This window comes from Phalacrocorax carbo, chromosome 9 (genome assembly GCF_963921805.1).
Source record: "Phalacrocorax carbo chromosome 9, bPhaCar2.1, whole genome shotgun sequence".
NCBI classification, from domain to species: domain Eukaryota; kingdom Metazoa; phylum Chordata; class Aves; order Suliformes; family Phalacrocoracidae; genus Phalacrocorax; species Phalacrocorax carbo.
In genome coordinates, this window is record NC_087521.1 from 19717997 (window position 1) to 19733703 (window position 15707).

At 39.0% G+C, this 15707-nt stretch overlaps 1 protein-coding gene and 1 long non-coding RNA gene across 3 annotated transcripts in view; one reads left to right on the forward strand and one right to left on the reverse strand.

Annotated features, from left to right (window-relative positions):
- NRDE2 (NRDE-2, necessary for RNA interference, domain containing) overlaps positions 1 to 10616 on the reverse strand; it is a 32879-nt gene extending 22263 nt beyond the window's left edge. For both annotated transcript variants that reach the window (XM_064460553.1, XM_064460554.1), the window contains exons 1-3: positions 10487 to 10616; positions 2306 to 2414; positions 50 to 274 (exon numbers count right to left, since the gene is read on the reverse strand). In XM_064460553.1, the coding sequence (XP_064316623.1) occupies positions 50 to 274; positions 2306 to 2414; positions 10487 to 10565 (413 nt within the window). In that variant the 5' untranslated portion in view covers positions 10566 to 10616. The remainder of the gene's footprint in view (positions 1 to 49; positions 275 to 2305; positions 2415 to 10486) is intronic.
- A 237-nt stretch (positions 10617 to 10853) lies between these two features.
- Positions 10854 to 13165, forward strand: LOC135315019 (uncharacterized). The gene is made up of 3 exons (XR_010374452.1): positions 10854 to 10990; positions 11802 to 11880; positions 11980 to 13165. It is a non-coding gene; the product is annotated as an uncharacterized LOC135315019 (long non-coding RNA).
- The last annotated feature ends 2542 nt before the right edge of the window (positions 13166 to 15707 follow it).

The following is a 15707-nucleotide window of genomic DNA, read 5'->3' on the forward strand; positions in this document are numbered from 1 at the left end:
ACAAGAACACAGTGAATTTACATATTACACAGTATTAGTAAATACATACTTTGCTGCTACTTCCTCTTCATGATTTCTGCCACTTCTTGTGGCTTTATCCTTGATGTGCTTAGTGTCCAGGTCTGATTCACTGCTACTGGAGTCCCCTCTGGTTTTCTTTTTTGTCTTCTTATAGTGGTGATGCTTTTTCTTTTTCTTTTTCCTTTTCTTACTTGACTGCTTCAGACTATCATCTGTATCACTTTCCCCTGACAAGTCTGATCTTGAAGTAGTCCTGCTTGGAAACAAGTATATGTATCTATATACATTTTTACAAGTAGTAAAACTGTAAAGAGATACCACCAAAAGAAAGTTAAGAATCATTTTATCCTTTACCTTTATTCTCCCTGTATTTTTGGAGAAGAGACTTAGCAGCAACACATACAGTGGAAGTGATCCAAATTTGCATTAAACAACAACTGTCTGTATTTTTGTCCACTGCTGGAATTACTGACACCAGTCTTAAAGTTTTAATTGTCAAAGGCATTTTGATGTGTGATCTGTATAAATATCCATTTGTTATCATTGCCAAATTAAAGATGATGACTGAGCTGATAAAGTCTTCTAACTTTGTTATGACAACTTAGGTCAAGCTAAAAGGAGAAGAAATCTTTCATGGTGGCCTGCAGAAGAAAAAAGTCTGCACTTTTTCCCTTGTTTCTTTGTGATTTACATAAGAAATATCAAAAACATACTTTTAAAATCACTTCCAGGTTAGAAATTCAAATCTCACCTCTCAAAGAACAGTTTTTGATGACTACTGAATTAATGTCATCGTATAATATAATGTAATAAAAAACACTACATGCAGCAGACAACTGACTGACTGAGAGATCACACAAAGGACAGAGTTTTCACAAAACACATGTATATGATTGTACATGCTACCTACACCCCCATACCTAGTGATCAACTGAAATAACGGTGGTCTTCTTGAACCATTAATTAAAGCACAAGCTCTTTTTAAACAGTTTTACTGGAATTTTTCAATAAAAGAAAGGAATAACAAATCTCATTATTCCTAATATGTCAATAAAAGAAAATGCAGCATTTCAGAAGCACGACAACTCAGAAAATAATCTTACAAATTTTATTTAAGGGCACTAAGACAAAAGAAGTGATGGGAGAACCATTAGCAGGCCTTTAAAACAAACACACACACTCCCCCAAACCAAAAAACAAACCAATAAACCCCAAAAAACAACCAACTACATTGGAGTAATTGGTTTTTATTGAACTGAGAATATACCCTATTAATAGGCAAAAAGCTAAACATTTTTCAGTACACTATTTTCTGACAAATTATTTTTCAAAGATTAATAGAATATGGTGGGTTTACAAGGTCATTCTATCTGAATGGGAATTTGTAAATTCCTTAGTTTTATGATATTAAAATCCTGAAAAGATTTGAAGAAATATAAGCAGAATATCCAACTGATAAACAGAACAGTGATTGCATTTCAAACACACAATGCACGTAAATGTAAGAAAAAGTATACAAAAAGATGTATTCAGCCATGAAGGTTATTATAAAAACATTCTCTATCAAGACCGCCAACAGTCATCGTAAACACAGGAGCTTGTATCAAATGAAGAGTCACTAAGTTTTTGAACTTGGTTACTGCAACTCGATTCCAGTAGTTAGTAAGTGTTAGTTATAGTGTAGGTATGTCGAGTAAAGCAACTATTCTAGTGAAGGTATTAAAACTAGTTCTTCAGCAAACATGGCTGCTTAAAGTTCATTTTTGTAAAAGAATATGATCACCCACTTCAGTGATCAGCATGTTCTACACAGCTGCACAACTTGATACATGCAATATTTCATTAATTCACATCTTCAACCAGTTTTTAAAAAGTAAAAAACCCAACTGTGAAATGGCCAATCAGACTGGTTTCCACAAAGAAATCACAAAGATGATTCTTAATCTTTACATTATTTCAGGGGTCACTTAGGAGATTCAAAACTAATGAAGAGTTATGATCACTCAGTTCCCTTTCCATTCCAAAATAACAATGATTTAAATGCAGCTGTGAGAAAAAGAAAATGGGAATGTAATTGTGTAAGTATAATTTCTCATTATTTTAAGTTAAAGGACACGGAAGCATTATTCATAGTTACATATATGACTCAGTTCAGGACTTTTTAAATACTGAACAGTGGAATGAAAAGCACCCTAGAAGCTCCTGATCTTGGTCTCATATTACAAAAGATAAGCAGGACATAAGAAAGAGGGTATTTTAAAAGATATCGAAGTACATTCTATACCTTATTAGTGGTGATTTTTCAGAGATGAGATTTGCAGCTTCTGTGGTGCGCTGATGCAGTAACAGTGCATCTTCAGTAGAGAAGCTTGGGTTACTAAGCCAGTCCAATTCTGCAGGTAAGGAAAAATGTGAGATCAATACAAATTAGCTTGCTGTGCTCCTTATAGTTGGGAATTAATCCAGTCAGCACACAGCTAAATTTGCAGCAAATGTCACTAAGTCATGCGTAATAATTTAGCATATCAGAAGGCAGTCCATGAAATTTCCATTTAGCGGAACACTATGCTTTAATTAGGTAAAATTTTTTAGGAGCTGGAATCTTCCCCAGATATCAGTCTAAGCTTTAAAAACCCCACTATATAATAATACTTCAAAGTTCATACTGAAAGCAGATAATATGCTTTATTCATATTATATGTTTAATATATATATATTATATACCCTACGCTGCTCTAGTCTGCTCTAGTGAGACCCCACGTGCAGTGCTGCATCCAGCTCTGGAGCCCTCAGCACAAGAAGGACATGGGACTGTTCGAGCAGGTCCAGAGGAGGGCCGCAAAAATGATTCGAGGGCTGGAGCATCTCTGCTACGAGGACAGGCTGAGAGAGTTGGGGTTGTTCAGCCTGGAGAAGAGAAGGCTGTGGGGAGACCTTATTGTGGCCTTTCAGTACTTAAAGTAGGACTTTAGGAAGGATGGGGGCAATCTCTTTAGCAAGGCCTGTTGTGACAGGACAAGGGGTAATGGTTTTAAAGTAAAGGTGGGTAGATTTAGACTGGACATACAGAAAAAAAAACTTTACAATGGGGGTGGTAAAGCGCTGGAACAGGCTACCCAGAGAGGATGTAGAGGCCCCATCCCTAGAGACATTCAGGGTCAGGCTGGACGGGGCTCTGAGCAACCTGATCTAGTTAAAGAGGTCCCTGCTCAATGCAGCAGGGTTGGACTAGCTGATCTCTAAAGGTCCCTTCCAACTCAAACCGTTCTATGATTCTATACACTGCTAAAACAAACACACAAAAAACCCAAATCTGTCCAATACTAATTTTTGCCATGTAAAATTTCTAACTTTATATATTTATATATGGTATAATATGTTGTTATATATGCATAATTACATATGATCTTATATCTTCATATATTTTCTAATTATATACAATTTATAATATAGCTATTTACATATTTGACTTTAAAGAGTAAAATTGAAAAAATTACAGAAGGACATAATTACTTGGAAGGTATAGTTAATGAATGCAATACAATGCAAACTTACAAAAATGTACTTTACTCACTGTATGGAAAATATTTATAACATTATTTTATTGATAGGGATACCCATTACTGATAAGAATACTCAAGTGTTTTATAAAAGGTCAAAATGTGTCACCGGATTCTCAGTTCTCTAACCACCTAAATCATTAGACTCTTAAATACTGTGAAAAAAAGACTATTTGGTGCTAATTTTGATATATTAGTCAGCATTAAGTATTCTGCATCTAGACCTCAGCCATTTCAGTCACCGGATAAGATCAGATACTGACAGGATGTGAAGGGGGAATTTTTTTCCATAATTTTACTGATATTAAAACTTTTATAACAATTTTCACAAAGATTTCATTTCTAGAATTCTTTTAAGTATGTGAAATTTTCTAACATATTAAACAACAAATTTTATTTCACCTAAGCACAGAATTTAACACCAGCCACCCCAGTGACAGACCACAGGAGATAACAACAAAAGGAACAAATTTGGTCTCCCTGCCTGGTCTCCATGCTCTTTGCAACCAGTTTTGCCTCGGTGTTCTTCCTGTCACACTCCTGTCTTTGTGCCTTTGATTATGCTGACCTCTAATCCTTAAATAGCATGAACTCATTGTCTGCCAGGCCATACATCTATCCTCCTTCTAAAGTATTTCTTTCAGAAATAGCTCTTCATACCAAAATTCTTTTTTCCATCTCATATCCCTCAATTGTTGTCCACAAAAGGATTTAAAATGGAGCAGGCTGCAAAACAGTTTGTTAATCTAAGTTAGACTCATCAAGAATTATGTACAATCAAGCAAAGCTCCAGCCGTGTTTCCCAAGAGGCTGCCCCTGCTACCAAGGGCCCTGTGGGGAAGGCCACCTTCCCTGGTTCGTCTTGAACCTCCACCTCTGTCCAGAGAACCCACAATTCATGGCACTGTCAGGACCAAAACGCACTTCCCAGGAGCACCCCAACCAATATGGTGCAGAACATTGTCATGCACCATTTCCCAGCTCACCAAAATGCAGGATGTAGAGTGGAAAATAAAAATTCAGCTGGATAATATATATGCATATTATTGTAACCTTCTGCCTGGCAATCAGAATCACCAAACCTAAGGCAAATACACTACCCTACTTTCTTGCAAATCAACCTCAAGGGGGTTTTTCCCCCCCTTCAAGGAAAATACTTAAGATATATTAATGTAAAATTTGAATAAAAATTGAAACCCTAAAAGCACAGTCCTTACTTGTCTATTTAAAATATGATAAAAATCACTCTTTAATTTAAATTAATCCACACTGAGCATTTGAGCAAATGCCTTCATTTTAAGTACGTGTTTATGATTCTGGAACTGTAAATCTACCACAAAGCATTCTTCCAAAACCTTTGGTGAGCTCAAAGGAGAAAGATTTATGCTAGATAATATGCAAGCAACATTTCACTCACCTATGAAAACAACTGTTCCCCCTGCTGGGGAATAGTGTTATGCAACAGTAAGTTAATTTCTTATTTCAATCCTGTAAGAGGTGTATTAAGAACCACCTAAAATCAGAATTACTTCTTAAAAGAATTGTATTTAGTATTTTCCATGAAATTCCAAAATGTTTCTCATGGATAATTCTATAACATTTACATATTTTAAACACACAGGAGTTAAAGGAGTAAATAAATAAATAAATTTAATACACCTGATAACTACAAAATCAAATTGGAGTTAATAATTCAGTATATATCATGCTATACCAAGTGCCGCTTTTTGCCTGAGATTTTTGAGGTATATTAAATGTGATATTGATTTTTAAAATTATCTTACTTATATTCAATTATTTCCACTCATTCTGGTAGTGAGGACGAGGTATAGAGAAACACAGGAGCAAACTGCAACCCTACAACGTTCTTCCACTGGTCACACTCTGGTCTTCCTTAAACTTAGATAAATTCAGAGAAAGTACAATGGTCCACAGCACTCCAGATTTCAGTAAATGCAACTAATCTGTGCATAAAGGCCTATATTTATTTACAGAATAAAAAGGAGACATTTAATTCCCTTACAACACAAATCAAAACAAAGATGGATTATTTTTTTTTATTACCCAGATCCACCTAACAAAACAAGAATTTACTGGTTGGCAGAGCCTCTGGTGTAAAGGTACATCTCATAACAGCACAAAACTGTAGCTTATTAGCCAGACAGATCTCCTTAAAATGATTATATCTGTTCCAGAGATATACAAAACATATCTAATTTGTCTTTGGCCTGATCTCCAATAACATATTTCAGGCACAAGGATAGCCTTTGAGCTTCTTTTCAGTAAGTTATTTTTCCCCTTTGTGATCGGTAATAAATCAATTACTAGTATTATTTTTTGGTAGAAATAAATGTAAGGTAATTCTGTATTGATCTGAATGAAGAAATATGGTTCAAAAATCCCTTCAAATATATTAATACTAACACTCATGACACTTTTAATAAAACATTGGGTTATGGTTTGGTTGGTTTGTTTGTTTTGTTGGGGTTTTGTGGTTTGTTTTTTTTTTAAGTAAGCTCGAAGGCAGAATGAAGTTAAATAATATGCCTTCATTCATACTGAGCTGTTGATAACAAAATTCAGAATTCAACACTTAGAATATTCAGACCATTAGAAAAAAATTCTAAGTTGTTTAAGTTTTAAGATCTTGATCTAAGGTCTTTTAAAATGCTGTACACATCAAAACAGACTTTTCACTGATTTGAGGAGCATAATATCAGGTCCTCCAAAGATTAATGCAGATAATGCATTTTTAAAATATTATTCATCAGTGTAAACACTTTAGATACAGACAGCCCAAACTAGGAAAAAAAATGTTTGCATACAACAAGTATGCTAAATTTTATAACCTTGAGCCTTATAGCACTACACTGCCAAATAACTCCCAAATGGAGATACAGATCTTTAGCAGCACTAAGAGCTTCAGTCTTAAAAACTGAAAAATAGAAAGCAACTGATATATTTCTTTTTAAAATGGCATTATTGATCATATTGACAAAATGAACAGAGAAGAAAATAAACAAAGAAAACAGTAAAGCTCCAGCTGTTTTAGAAGACAGTAAAACATGGGGCTGACCAACTATATAAATTTCCCTGAGGCACAAAACACACTTTAAACAAGAGGCCACACCTGAACCTGCAGAAGGGTGGAAAGCAGTTATCTTTATATTTCTCTGTTTAAAAGGCTGTTCTAGGAACTGAACCACATTCTTAAATAAAAAGATTGAGTCAGCAAAATTTCATGCCTCTCCTCCTCCCAGCAAATTAATGCTACAGCTCACAAAAGGATGAAGCCTGGGTTTCTAAGTTGTGTCATCCATCCTTCACACTCCCCACTGCTGCCACAGCTTCAGGAATTATCTGGCTTCTCTAGACCCTTCTACAGTACTTTGCCACATCCCTTAATTATTGGCTGGGCAAAAGGCAGCCTATGCCGTGTTAGACTGTGATCTCCAAAGACGTTTATTAGCTGGCTAATGTCCAAATGCTTGTCCATATCATCACCAAGCCTATCTACCCTGTTAACATGAATTGAACTGTTACAGCCCCTCTCTCAGCAGTGGTACTTTATCTATATTTATCTGTTCTAAGCAGATGTAGATTTTCACAGACTTCCTCTGCTTTTGTAATTTCTCTCTTCCACCACAACAAATTTGACTGGAAAGGTTAAAACTCCTAAGAAGGAAGAGAGAGATATTGAGTAAGTAGGCTGGCAGACAGATGCACAGCAAGCATGCACAAAATCCATCTCCATAGGAAATCTGCCTTAAATATAGAAAAATAACATCTATTACCACCGTTAACTCTTAGAAACAAACTTCCAAGATGTCATTTTGACTTAACTTTACCTGAAAGCATCTGTTATTCCCTTACAAATGTGAAGTCACTTATTAATTTGGTGCAATATAATTACAACAATGAGCACAAGCAGAATAAGGTTAATTTTTATATTTTAAATTGTTTGTTTAGGGCCTCCATCGAAAACTCACCTTGAGAAATGGAGTCATAAACATTAATCCCCCTGACTGTGCCTGTAGCCTGGTTCTACCTGAGCGGATGAGATCAAATTGCATTTTTAAAACATTGAAGAATCATATGCCAAGAACCAACCCCTATAGCATAGTCAATATGTCTCTGTGGATACACTAGGGAAATTTATAGAATTCTTCAACTACAGTATTTTCTGAACAATTTAATCAAACTGACCTAATATCCTGGAAAGAACTGAACAATTTTTTCCATTACACAGCATGCAAGTCCAAACCTCCTTGTAAATAATCTCCAGTGAATCAGTTAGCTGGGTACAAACATTTCAAACATCAAAACACATTCCAAACTTTAAAACTCTACTTTTTAATTTGTTGTTATTTTTTCTAGTCAGATGTCTAAACAGTTTATCATTTTCACACACCAGATTTATGTTCTTAAAGAACATAAAAAATAGAAGATATGAAAGACTTCTTTTGTGATAATATGTATGTACTTGTTATTGTTCTACTCTACCATCCACATTCACGGGCGTAACAGTAGAAGAAATCCAATGGCATTCTTTTTAAACCTTCCCAAGCAAAAAAAGTTAGAAGTCTACAGTGCATGTCTACAGAGACAATTTTTAAGAGTTATGCAAAGCCTTTTCAGAATCCTGAAAATCTGCTTTCAGCAAAAATCACTGCATTGTCTTACTTATAGAATAGTTCAGACTGTAAATAATGCTGTGTATAATACTTACTACTGTGAGTGGGGTTACCATTAACCACTGCTCTGGCCAGTATGGCTACTAATAAATTTGTAATTTATCTTCTACCAAAACCTAATTAAGCTTAACATAATTGTAAGAAACCATATAAAAAATTACTTTGCAGTCTAGCGGTTGCTGCAACTTAGCAATCTAGCAGGATAGGAAGAGTGTACAGCAATACTTCAGACAGCACTTACATTTACAAATATGGTTTAGGAAGGTTTTTAAGAGTGTGAGACAGAGGTGATAGGAGGAATGAAACATGACCAGCATATTTGCGTTGTTACCTCAACTTTTACAGTACAACTACAAGGCAGTCCTCAAAGACTTCAGAAAACACCTCAGCTTTGCATCCCATGTTAAATACAACATACCCTGTGATCTCTGTATTATGGACTTTGGCTTCATATCAGCTCTGAGGAAAGAGTCATCTATCAGAGAGATACCAAGGCTGCCCATCAAGTTCTCACAAGCAGAATGTCTGAAATTTGATATATGCCACCATAAATGTGATTCTGAGTTAATACTTAATTTTTATTACTTATACTGAACTGTGGTCATTAAAACCAAAGTGCAATATTGGCTAAAACATACAACACACAAATTTTGCTCCCTAAAGTTTTGTCAAGAATTCTCATAGAGGAAACTTCCAGTAGACCAAATTATAACTCATAAACAGTACTAACAACTGAAATCTAGATCCCAAAGTCAGTCTTAATATATTTTTCTGTGTAATTTGATCTTCCAGACAGATGGTCTGCAGTGACCAGGCTACACATAACAAACCTGAAGGCTAAATTCCCAGAGTTTTAGTATATAAGAAAGGTCCTACTGCTAGAGAATTTAATGTTACTCTGCCTGGCAGAGTAGCTCCCCTCTTCCTAGAAGCTATAATTTGGGATCTTATTATATCCACTATTCCCTGCACCAAGTGTCATTACCAGAAAGGCTCCTGAATGTGGCTAGAACATCTCTGTACTGGCAGACTACGTATCAACAGCTGCAATGCCATCGAGGGTAATGCAGAACTGGTCTGAACTAGCTAACCCCAGCTTGTATTGCTAAAAGCTTCAAAAACTCACCATACTGACTGGAGCAAATGTACAAAAAATTTAGCCTAGGTAAACAATTCTCTTGAAGTTTTCCCTTGCTGTGGTGTCTACAGGATGGACAGGCTCAAGGGTGTTGGAAGCTGGCAAGCAAAAAGCATAGTACAAACCATCTCCCAATAGAATTAATAAATGCTGTGCATACTTCAGTTTGGCAACACACCGTATAGGGTTCTTTACTCGTTTAATAAAAGTATAACTTGCTAGACAGCAATCATGACAGTCAAAATGATGAACTGAATCATAATCTCACTCATAACCTTCTAAAAAACACCCTTTACAAATAAAATTTTGTTTAATAAACACGGAAATGAGAACACACTTTTTAAGTTATCCAGGGCTAGCAGTGGAAAAAAAAAAACCAAGAAAAAACCACCTCGTTTTCTGCATAAAGCAAACCTTCTCCACCACACACACGAAGTTAACATACACGTATTTTTCAGAGATGAGTATTTCTACAGCCATGCCTGCGGCATCTATCAGCAGATAGCTGGAAGCAAATCTGAACACACCTGAGAACCCGCCAATGAGAAGCCAGCACCATTTTTACTGTAATATCCCTATTTCAGGTTCTCCCCAAAGTCACCTCACGAAAAGTAATTTTATTTGTAAGTATGATAACGGCGTTCAAACCGGCCGCCACAGGCCTCGCGCGGAGTACGCCTGGTCGCCCTGGCCGTGCGCTCGCACTGCGCCCGGGAGGGAGGAGCCCGGGCCGAGGGGCACGGCACCCTGCGAAGTGGCGCTCACAGAGCGGGCTCAGCGGCGGGACAGGACGGGACGGCCAGGCCCCCACCGCGCTCTCCGGCCCCAGAGGCGTTGGGCACTGAGCGCCGCTGCCGGGGTCCGGGACCCCAGCGGCAGCACCGCCCACGCCGCACCTCCATGACGGGGGCGGAGCGCGCCGGGCTGTCCCCCCCCGGCGCGGGCTGGCCGACGGCCGGAGCAGGCCCGACTGGGTGCGCGGAGGGACCGGCACGGTGCGGAAAGCTCTATATGGAGGCGAGTGGAAACGGGTTTCCACTGTTGGGGAAAAGAAGGCTCTCCCAGGACTTTACCTTTCCTGGAGCCCTCGCTGCTGCTGGCTGGGGGCTCCCCGGGCTCGGCGACACCGGCAAAGGCCGGGAACAGGGCCATGTCTCAGCTTAGCGCCACTACTATCTGCCCGAACTGCCCCGCGGAGCGGCGGGGCAACATGGCGCCGCGGCGCCGAGCATACTGGGAGATGTAGTTCGTCCGCCCGACTTCCCAAAATGGCGGCGGGGTGCCCTCGCTGCTCCGGGAAGAAAGGCTCAGTGTTGGGGCTGCTGCGGGCGTCCTGCGTCCTTCGGGCCCCTGCGTATCTTGCGCCTTCCGCCGCCGCCACTAAGGGGACTGGAGGAAGGAAGTGCTGGGCGAAGAGGAGGGGACGGGGTTTCCAGAGCCAACCTTCCCTTCTTCACCGCCCCGACTTCCCTCAGGGGGTTCATTGGGAGGGAGCAGCCGAGCTATGTTTCCTCGAGACTGGAACGCTCAGCTGTGGAAGGGAAGACGTTGTAAGAAGCCACGATTCCCTTCACTTAGTATCCACTGCGTATTTGAAGGCACGTCTAACCAGACACGGTTGTGTCTAAGTGAGGGCTTAGAGAAGAAATAATGTCTGGCAGTCAGTCAGTCCTTTATAAGCCTCCTGACCAGGGAGTTACCCATCATGTTTAATAGCATCCATGAGCCTGCCCTCCATAAAGGAACTGGAAAAATAATTTTTTATGCTTTTACACTTTGTGCCTTCTTGAGCAGGATGTTCCACTTTTTAATTACGTATTGTCTGAAACAGTGTTTCCTTTCTGTCTCAAGCCCAGTGCCTGATTCTTGCATTGTGAGGAAAAATAAGCATCCCTATTAACTTCCTCTGCAAATTTTTATACACTGTTAAGACACTTCAGTATTCTCCTTTCTGGACTGAAAAGTCTTCCTTTTTTCTTTGTATATTGAAGCCGCTCCATATTGTTCTCCTTGTTGAATTTCTTTAGTTTTTCTGACTCCTACACTAATACTGCTGCACAACCAGAATTTCATGTGGTTTAGGGATTATATGGAATTATAATGAATAGTTTCTTTTCTGCTCCTTTCCCAACACCTTCTGATCATTCTGTTTGGCTTTTGGCCTCTCCTGAGCTACAATGTCTCTTCAGAGCCCACTCCTGAGTGGCAAAAGATAATAAGTAACTATTGTGTATAGATGTTAGGATTAGCTTCCCTATACACACGACTTCACATTTACCGAGCTCTTTTTTTTTTGGTCATTTTATAATTTCTTTCTGAAATACTTCAGCATCCTTTCTCAGTCACCTTTCCGGTTGATTTTCCTGAATACTTTTCCACCACCTGCAGATTTTGTCAACTCTAAGTTCGCTGCCATTTGCAGCCTTTTTGTAGAAGTTGAACAGTCAGATCCCAAGGAATCCTGCAGGTGACTTCTTTTAGAAAACTGTAAAACTATTTCTTAATCCTTGTTTTCTATTTTTAATTTATTATCAATCTATAAAATGCTATTCATTTTTATCAACAGGAGAGAAGAATATAAGTACAGAGAGAAGAGGATTCAGAACAAAATAGTGGTCATGGACACTGATACTCTGGAAGTCATCAAATGAGTGGGCCCTGATTGCCAGCTTGGAAAGAATGGGCTTTAAAATGTATTCTCACATATTGATGTGGAGCAATGTCTTTGTTCAAGTCTGTTAACACCTATCAAATTTTGTAGTAAAACATTAGAATGTAGAAAATTCAGTACGTAATATATAGAAGTATATATCTGTCTAGATCTGATACAGAAGATAGGGAGAAAAAATCTGAAAGAAGCACATTTTTGTGACCAAACTCTGAGGAGAGAATTAAAAAAAAAATCTTGTCACATGCATATTTATCCTTTTTCCTGAGAAGAGAAAACTTACATAATTATTCCACCTGAACAAGCATTTGTCTTTCTGTCTGCCTGGCACAATTCCTCCAGGTAGTTTTAGAACTTGTGACCAATTTCAACCAAATGTAACAGAAGGTTACAAGTTATTACATTACAGCAAGTTACATGAAAACAGGTGGCAATGCAGAGCAGGATTTTCAGTGGGAGGGAAACTCTAGTGTGCATGCAGTTCATATGGGTAGTCTAACCTACCGGGAAAGTTGAGTCAGAACTCTCTTGCTTATGGAAATATTTGTTATAATCTTATTTGGATAGTTATTGAAATCTGTAAATGTGTTTATTCTGCATACTTCTGGGAAAACTACAACCTATCTATAGAAAATTATTTCTTTCCCTATTCTTTTACAAACCAGACTCAAAGCCTTTTCAAGATACTGATGCTCTTGATGCAGGATATACTAAATGGATTTCATAACAAAAGCATTCAGTTTATTTGCTGAATGTCATTAGTCACCTTGTCTCTCAGCTGCTCATAGTGATGGTAGCTAACAACTTCTCAGCAAAGAGAACATGGAAAATGTGCTTTCTGAGAGTAATGCAAATGACCAAAGAGAGAGTATATAAGAACCCTAAATACAGATTTATGCCCTGCATCCCTGGAAATTAGCCACAATTATGGATAAAGAGATTTAAAAATGGTGTTGTTAGTGTTGCCGTACATATATTACTGTGACAGCAAAAAACCTCCCCACCATATTTAACACTACCACATAAATGCAGGCAATATTTTCTGTTATCACAGGATATATTAAACCTGTGAACATAACTGGAAGTTAAACTTGTGTGAATATTACTTTTAGATTATTGCATTTATTTGTACAAGTAGTTCCTATTTATCATTAGTAGAAATTGGCTATGTAGTAAAATCTTCTGTGTTATTTCCTTGACTTACTGAGTGAGCAATGCCCGTTCTGATGAAATGTAGTTTTCTGCAGTGTATTTAGTCCCATATTTAGCAGGTTTTATTTTGCAGCTTTTGTCTTAGAACTCTGCAAAATGCATTTTAATAATGTTATACGAATACTTTACTAAGCCTTTACAGACAAAAAGTATTATAAATAAATTGTTTGCCTCAACTCAGTTGAGCCAAGCCTTTCCTTAGGGTTTAGTGAAGAACCTGACCAAAACATCTCTCAATGTCTAGAATAAAGTTACCTGAAACACTCAGCACTGTTTCTTGAGTTCTATCCTAATAACAGCAAACCATCAAGCCTTTTACAATACGGGCAAAAACCCAGCAGCTGTATACAACTAGAGTTCCTTGTTAATAAGAAGGAACAAACTAATTAACTAGGGGAACTAACAAGTTCCTTACTTAAGAACACTCTAGTCCACATTTTACATTCTATCTACCTATTAAACATATCAAAGTCTGGTATAGTTAATATTTTTTATCAATAATCCATTTTAAGGCTTTTTCTTCTTTGGAAAGCCTTACAGTGAGTAGTGTACTGAACTGCCTAAGCAGATGTGAGATTGATAGTTTTCAGTAGATTTGGGACTTGAGTTCTTTTGTATATTTTGACAAAAATCATAACATATTTAGGAACAGAAAAACCCCTCTCATCAGGTCCATAACATTTTCTTTATTACAATAAAATTGTAGTAGATATTTGTGAATCTGACTTTTGTGAAATGAGTGCCATATGAAGCAGTAATTTGGGGCCCCTCACCAGGGCCTGAAAGGCCACAGCAGGCCAGTTTGGTTCTTGGCCTCACTCACTCACACTTTGCTCTGTCATGCTCTCCACACCCTAACTTTACAGCCTGTGACATCATGCCTCTCATATCTTTCCATATTTGCTGTTGCTTCTCTAGACTTTCTACTTCCTCTGTAGTAAATCCTGTAGTTAGTTGTTCCTTCCACTCTGATGATCTAGGAACTCCTGCTTGGAATAAGTTCATCTCTTTATAAGATATCAAGAGACCATCCTCTTTACAAAGGAGGGTTTGTTCTCATATGCAAAAACTTACAGAACAAGCCTTATAGTACACTGCTATAGATGGTGTAATTTAAAGCATACACAGTGGATACCTTGAATAAAAGAATCAGAAATAAACCATTTTGAGTGAGGGCTACATTTTGCTCATTTAAAGAAATAAGAATCCCTAAAATATCATAAAATTTTGTAAGACTGTAAGAGCAGAGGTCACATTAGGGAGGACACGAAATTAATTATAGCCACAGAGCTGGAGGGACACGTATTTACATGCACCTTCTTTGGCTGCCCTGAATGACCCCTATGGGATGGATTAGCAGGCTTCCACCTCTGTGCGCCACCAGCCTTTTCAAACCTCGTTGACCTACCTTGTGCTGCCAGCATTGTGTGATGATGTACTTGTATCATAATAAGAACGCTTATGCAGCTCACTCTAATAAGAAAATATGTTATTTTAATATGACATATTTAGCATGTTCCAATAGTGAGAGGAACTGGGCAAATGTAAAAGGAGGGTGCGATAGCTTTACCTCTGTGCAGTGAGGAGCACAATGAGGTTTCCAATAACACAGGTTCCTGTTCTGAAGGCGTGCCAAGTTTCCAGCCTTCCTCTACATTTTCCCAGCCTCTTCTCAGGTTTCTTTCACTAAGAAATGCTTTTGTCTATGCCAACACTACTCAGATGTATTGTGATCTACTGAGTAATTTTACCAAAGGCTAATTTTTTATTGAGACCCTCTCGGCAGGCAGAAATGCAAGAACTCCGGTTTCAGCTCTGCTAGGCGCAGCACACTGCTGCTGGGCTGTAACCTCAGCACTGTCCCATGGCCAGCCTCACCAGGAGAACAATGCAGAAGAGATGGTCTCCTGCAGAAGCATCACATGTTTTGGACTTTAATGATGACTGATAAGGTCCCCATAGCTATCTTATTTCCTCTTTCTACCCTGCTGTGAGGGTGCTGTGTGGGCTGACAGCTCCCGGGGGCCAAGAGCTGCAGGGGCCAGGACAGGAGCTCCCCAGCGGGGAGCAGGGCACCGGGGCAGCCCCAGCCCTGGGCATCGGGCACCTCCCTGGGGACGAGGACAGGCTGAGGCCAGGCTGGGCCGTGGGCCCGTGGCTATGCCCGGCTCGGCAGGGCCCATGGCTGGGCAGGGCAGGGCAGGGCTGTGGGGAGCTGGAGACCGGCCCTGCTGGGGTGATGCTGGGGCAGAGGCTGACGGCCCTGGGGGGCTGACGTGGGGTCCTGGGCCCTGGGCAGGGTGGGGGAGACTCTGGGGAGGCTGGCAGGGGTGGTCAGGCCTGTCCATTTTCTTAGGGCCATGACACCTTCATCCCACTCTATTCCCCTTCGAAGCTGCTGTTATACTTCCCAC